Source organism: Chenopodium quinoa, unplaced genomic scaffold, assembly GCF_001683475.1.
Source record: "Chenopodium quinoa cultivar QQ74 unplaced genomic scaffold, ASM168347v1, whole genome shotgun sequence".
NCBI lineage: Eukaryota > Viridiplantae > Streptophyta > Magnoliopsida > Caryophyllales > Amaranthaceae > Chenopodium > Chenopodium quinoa.
Window position 1 is genome coordinate 127,071 of NW_018744504.1, and position 6,185 is coordinate 133,255.

Here is a 6,185-nt window from a genome sequence, read left to right on the forward strand (position 1 = left end):
CACTCCTTCAGGTACACCTTATCCTTTAGCACACTATATAAATTGTGACATGTTTTCTATAAACTATTGAAAATTTCTTGCTGCTGTTGTTTTGGGAAAGGATCCAAAATCTTTTAGAGAAGCCATGAAATCTGAAGGTTGGCGACGTTCTATGAAAGAAGAAATAAGGGCTTTGGAAGATAATGAGACTTGGACATTGGAGCATCTTCCTCCTGGTAAGAAAGCTCTAGGTTGTCAATGGGTGTACAAGACGAAATTCTTGTCTAATGGTGATGTTGAACGTCTTAAGTCTCGATTGGTTGTTTTTGGTAATCATCAACGAGAAGGCATTGATTATGGTGAGACCTTTGCCCCGGTTGCAAAAATGACTAATGTCCGTGCTTTTCTTGCTATAGCAGTTTCAAAAAATTGGGAGATTCAGCAGATGGATGTTCATAATGCTTTCTTACATGGTGATCTAGAAGAGGAGGTGTACATGAAATTACCTCCAGGTTTTGAGAGCTCGGATTCGAGTTTGGTGTGTCGTTTGAGAAAGTCTTTGTATGGGTTGAAACAAGCTCCGAGATGTTGGTTTGCAAAATTCACTACGGCTCTAAAAGGGTATGGTTTTATTCAATCTTACTCTGATTATTCTCTTTTCACATACACTAAAGGCAATGTTCAGATTAATGTCTTAGTTTATGTTGATGATCTTATTATTTCTGGGAATGATTCCGCTGCATTAACTGTGTTCAAAGCTTATCTTGGTGATTGTTTCAAGATGAAGGACCTTGGTCCTTTGAAATATTTTTTGGGCATTTAAGTTGCTCGTAGTAAATCAGGTTTGTTTTTGTGTCAACGAAAATACACCTTGGATATTGTTTCTGAAGCAGGGCTCTTGGGTGCGAAACCAAGTGGTTTTCTGATTGAGCAGAACCATAAGCTTAGTCTTGCTAGTGGTAAGTTACTTGAGGATCCTGAGTCTTATCGTAGACTAGTGGGGCGGTTGATTTATCTCTCTGTGACTAGACCAGATTTGGCATATTCTGTTCATATTCTTTCTCAGTTTATGCATGAACCTCGGATTGAGCATTGGGAAGCAGCTCTAAGGGTGGTTCGTTATTTAAAGGGTACTCCAGGACAGGGTATTTTGTTGATTGCAGACAGTGACCTGATTTTGTAGGGTTGGTGTGATTCAGATTGGGCGGCGTGTCCTCTTACTCGTCGTTCGTTGACTGGTTGGCTAGTTTTTCTTGGTAAATCTCCTATTTCGTGGAAAACCAAGAAGCAACCCACAATATCTTTCTCTTCTTCTGAGGCTGAGTATAGGTGCATGGCTTCAACCACACATGAGTTGAAATGGTTGAAGGCATTGCTTTTGAGTTTGGGTGTCCAACATCCTAAGACGATCAAGTTGTTTTGTGATAATCAATCTACTTTACATATAGCTCGAAATCCAGTTTTTCATGAGCGTACGAAACACATTGAAATTGATTGTCACATTGTTCGTGATGCTATTACAGAGGGCTTAATTGCCCCTTCCTATGTTTCCACTAAGGAGCAACTTGCAGATATTTTCACTAAGGCGTTTGGGAAGTCTCAGTTTGATCATCTTCTTTCCAAGTTGGGCATTTACAATCCCCACGCTCCAACTTGAGGGGGGGTATTGGAGGATATATTTTGGGAAATTATTAGGATATATTTAGTTTCCATAATTTATGCTTAGTATATATTTTATGCCTAGCAAATTATCTTTTTGGGATCTTTTGATTATTTCCTAATTCTATCGGGTTAGGGAAACAATGTATTATTTATTGGCTATGGCCATCATCATTGTAATTCAAGCAATTGAGATTATTGAATTTAACATATTCTCTCTAATTTAGCAACTTCAGAGAAAAAAACATTCGGTTTAGGGTTCATAGTGCTCTCCTGCAGGGCTCAACAGTGGGGCATCAGCGTAGTTCTGAACCTTTCCTCAGCAACCTCTGGGTTTTAGTCCTCCTACTGTGGCGATTTTCTTTTGAGTGAATCTTTGTAAAAAAAATAAATAAAAAAATGATAGTGAATTTATATAATTATTGCACGTATCGCTATGTCATAATGAAATGAAATGACTAGTACGGAGTATAATACAGGCCAAAGAGATTAATACGAAGTAATCCGTACTAACCATTTATATTTTATAAGGCAAATAAATTTTGTTGTCCTGGCCCTTACATAAATGACGACTATATGACTAGTATTAATTGTATGTAAAGTCGTCTTACTATGTTGTCGATCAAACACAGATTTTACACAAAAGTAATTTAAACAAGAACAGCGTACAAAATTAGAAAGAGTACTCCGTATGTTACAATGATACTGATACTCAACTATCATATTATACTAAGTTTTCCCCTCCAAAAAAAAATATTATACTAATACTTTTGGAAAAAAAATGTATAATTTTCTGAATTTACATACGACTCAAACTCAATTGTACAAGTATAAATAAACCTCTATATCCAAAGTAGAATCTCAACTTAATTTCGTACCTAGCAAACTTTTTGTATATATTATTTGTCATTTATTTTATCAATTTTCCATTCAATATTATTGCTTGCTAGTTTAGTAAATAACAATTTTAAGAGCTAATGAACCTTAGAGCGAATATTAGGGGAATGGACTGCTGGAGTAATCATTAGGTCAACGTTCATGCATAACCTTATAATTAAATTAGACTTAAGAATTGTAGAACCTGAACTAATCAATCAATCAAAATAGAAAATAAAGCTGTTGTAAAAATATTATTTAAAAAAAAAAAAAAAAAAAAAGAAGAAAAAAGAAGGCAAGAGATGAGGTACGTAGCTCATTAGATTGTTTGGTAATAGAGAGAAATGAAGTCCTCAAACTGTATTGTGTTCCTCTAAGGAGCACTACCGTGGAAAAAACCCTTTATGAAATTTCAAATCTATACTAATAGATTAAAAGGCTTTTCTAGAACGATTATGTGACACGAAAAACCCTTTTATTATTGCGCCACATCATCTAGTTCAACTTATCATTTTGCTACATCACCACTCAATCAACGCTAATTATTAGGCCACATCACCCAATCAACTATGAGGATTCGAACACCCAACCTCTTATAAAAACGATTATGTAAACTATCTCAGCCAATCATCAACTATATATGTTATAAATATAAAAATAAATGTATATAATTGCATATCACAAGATCTAATAAAAAAAAAATTTAAAAATACACAAGGAAAAATTAAAGTAGTAATTTGGTGTAACACTCAGCCTACAGACGCTTAATTGGGTAAATGAACGAAACTTGGGCAAATTATTATCCCTTGTGATTTTAATTCTTAATTATTTGATTGTCATAATTGTGTTGATCCATATAATATAATTTAAAGAAAACCAAATCCGATCTATATGTTGTTATATTAAATTTGACTCCTCATTAGGTTGAATTTATAGAAATTTAATTTCTATAGCGTGTAAATCTTAAGAAGTTATTTCCATGTTCTTAAAGTCATAATTATACAGCAAGTCAAATATGAGAAATCAAGATGCGTACATAGACCGTTTATCTCTCTAGTGTTTACTAGACCTCTATAAGTACATGGTATGTTGCTCCTATTTTTCATGCAACGCTTCATATTATATACTCATAAAATTTATTGTTGATAAGTAATATATTTTCATTGCATTGAAGATGGCTTCTCTTGTACATTCCATGATCGTCGTAGTCATTTTTGCATCTTTTGCATCAGTGGCAATTGCCATTCCCGGAACTGCCACGTTTTACACTACATACACTCGTAAGTACTTTGTATATTCATTATTCATCTTTAACTCATCTTAATATCATATACTTCCTTCGCCCTATATTAATTTCAACAAAACTATTAGTAGATATATATAGAGAGAGAGAGACGTACGTGTTATGTTATGTGGAGTAATAATAGTTAGAATTATGAAATTGAATTGCAAGATTTCCTTTAATTATCTAAAGATTTGTTTTGTAGCTTCATCATGTTATGGATTTGAAAACCAAGGAACGATGATAGCAGCCGCGAGTGCAGACATCTTCCAAAATAGGGCAGCTTGTGGTAGGATGTACCGTGTCACTTGTACTAGTGGCACCAACCAAGGCGTACCTCAACCTTGCCGAGGTGGTAGTGTTACCGTTAAAGTTGTAGACCTTTGCCCCGGTTGCTCGGCAAACGGCCTTGATCTCTCCATGGAAGCTTTTTCCGTGATTGCTGACCCTAACGCCGGTAGAATTAACATCGACTTCACCCAGTAAGTCACTAACCACTTTAGTAGTGTACGTACTAATATTACTATTGTACATCATTCCAATTAATATAAACTCATTAATGACCATTTTTCTTGTGATTATAGGGTCTAAACTATGAAGGATTGATTCTTGATGAAGAACTACCAATAAAGAGAAGGATGGCAAATTAAAATTATGTTATACTTCGTACTACTTACAAGTTAGCAAATAAAACAATACGTACTTGGTTTGTTCGTAATATTTGTTATTACTATTAAGATGAATAAAAGCTTAAACTTTGGATTGAGTATCTTCATTAAACCCTACAATTTTTACTTGACCGAAGAAAATAAAACTAGTAGCATTATATATGTTGCAATTGAGATTATAATTATAGATGAACCGTTAGAGATAATTACATAATTATGGTTTTGTTAAGATTCTAATGTGCTACCTCGCACCAAATTAATCTGTTGAGCATAACAATTGACTTTCTTATTTTATAGCGTGTTAATGATGATTGGATAATTGTTTACTTGTATATTATAGTTAGTGTAGCGGGAATTTGTTCATAGTTTTTCGAGGGTGTTAATGAGAAAAATTTTACATGTTATATTTTTTAACATTTTTTATAAAAGTGGTGAATAAAGTGGTTCCAAAGTGAGACAAAGAGTTTTGTTTTTGTTTTTTGAACTGAAAAAAGTGAGACAAAGTGTTGATTTCAGGTAAACTCAAATGGTTTTATTATAAGAAAAGTGAGGTAACTAATCCGAAATGAAAAAGGCATTATCTTTCATAATAATATGAGAAAGCAGAGAAACACATAACGTGAAATAAATGTCACCTTTTATTCTTATATTAGTGAATACTTCTAGCAAGTTACGGCAAATTTACGTGATGACACAAACTTTCTATACCTTAGAAATTTAGAATAATTAGTCAAAATCCTTTTGTTTGTTTCGATATCGTAATAACTAGTTTTGGACGTTTAGACTTTTGGGTCCATACTCATTAGTCTCATACAATGACTATTGACTATTCACATGCGAGATGATGAACATAGAATTGGGCCTGAAATCATTGCAAACATTCCTCTGCGTCTTGGCCAAGCAAAATCACAATTGTTACCAACTTGCCACATTGTAAAAGATGTGTGCAGTGATCACCAATGACTAATTATACAGACAATATTTAATCACGTATCACCTTCAATTCTTCAAGTAAAATAATACAGATAATATTTAATATTGTACCACCTCCAAGATAAATATTTTAAAAACTAAAGTACTACCTTCGTTTCTTTTTAGTTGACACGTATTCTTTTTTAGAAATTATTTTTTTTAGTTGATACGTTTTCTTTTGAGGTAAATTTTTTACCTTAGATTTACAAGTTATCCCACTTACTTTTTCATTTAATATATGTGTCTAATCAAACGAGTCAACTAAACAGAAACGGAGGAAGTAATAATTATGGAGTATGAAGTACTTTGTATTACCAAGTGATACATCTATATCTATATGACGTTATCATCATATTTCCTAATTTGGTTAGACGAACTCAAAAAAAAATGAAACACTATATCTGTAACCAAGAATATGTCACGTAAAAAGCCAACTAAATAGATGAAAAAACTTCCACTCTAATCATATGGAATGATTTACAATAAGTGAGCTGATTATATTCATTTTCCTTGGTTATTAAAGATGATAATGAAACAAAAGTAATACGGAGTCATCTTTTAGAAAAGCAAAAAAAAAAAAAAGTAGTACTCATAAGTCATAAAATCATAATTAAAAATTTAAAATCATTCCCTCAAAGCTCAAACTGAGCCAGAATATTAGTTAACGGACCCCCCTTTTTAATGTTGGGCTATTAAGCTGTTCTGTACCATGGATCAGCCCATTCCACTGCCTTCTTTGAGCATGAGTC

General features: G+C 33.2%; 1 protein-coding gene across 1 annotated transcript; it reads left to right on the forward strand.

Annotated features, from left to right (window-relative positions):
• The first annotated feature begins 3,624 nt into the window (after positions 1-3,624).
• On the forward strand, positions 3,625-4,640 carry LOC110698283 (EG45-like domain containing protein). The gene is made up of 3 exons (XM_021875682.1): positions 3,625-3,794; positions 4,002-4,278; positions 4,381-4,640. The coding sequence occupies exons 1-3, from the start codon at positions 3,689-3,691 to the stop codon at positions 4,385-4,387; spliced, it is 390 nt and encodes a 129-aa protein (XP_021731374.1). The 5' UTR covers positions 3,625-3,688; the 3' UTR covers positions 4,388-4,640.
• Positions 4,641-6,185: the final 1,545 nt, after the last annotated feature.

Coding starts and splice junctions, on each gene's coding strand:
- LOC110698283 (XM_021875682.1), top strand. CDS start 3,689: ATGGCTTCTCTTGTACATTCCATGATCGTCGTAGTCATTTTTGCATCT. Junction 3,795..4,001: donor GTTTTACACTACATACACTC/GTAAGTACTTTG, acceptor TTTGTTTTGTAG/CTTCATCATGTTATGGATTT.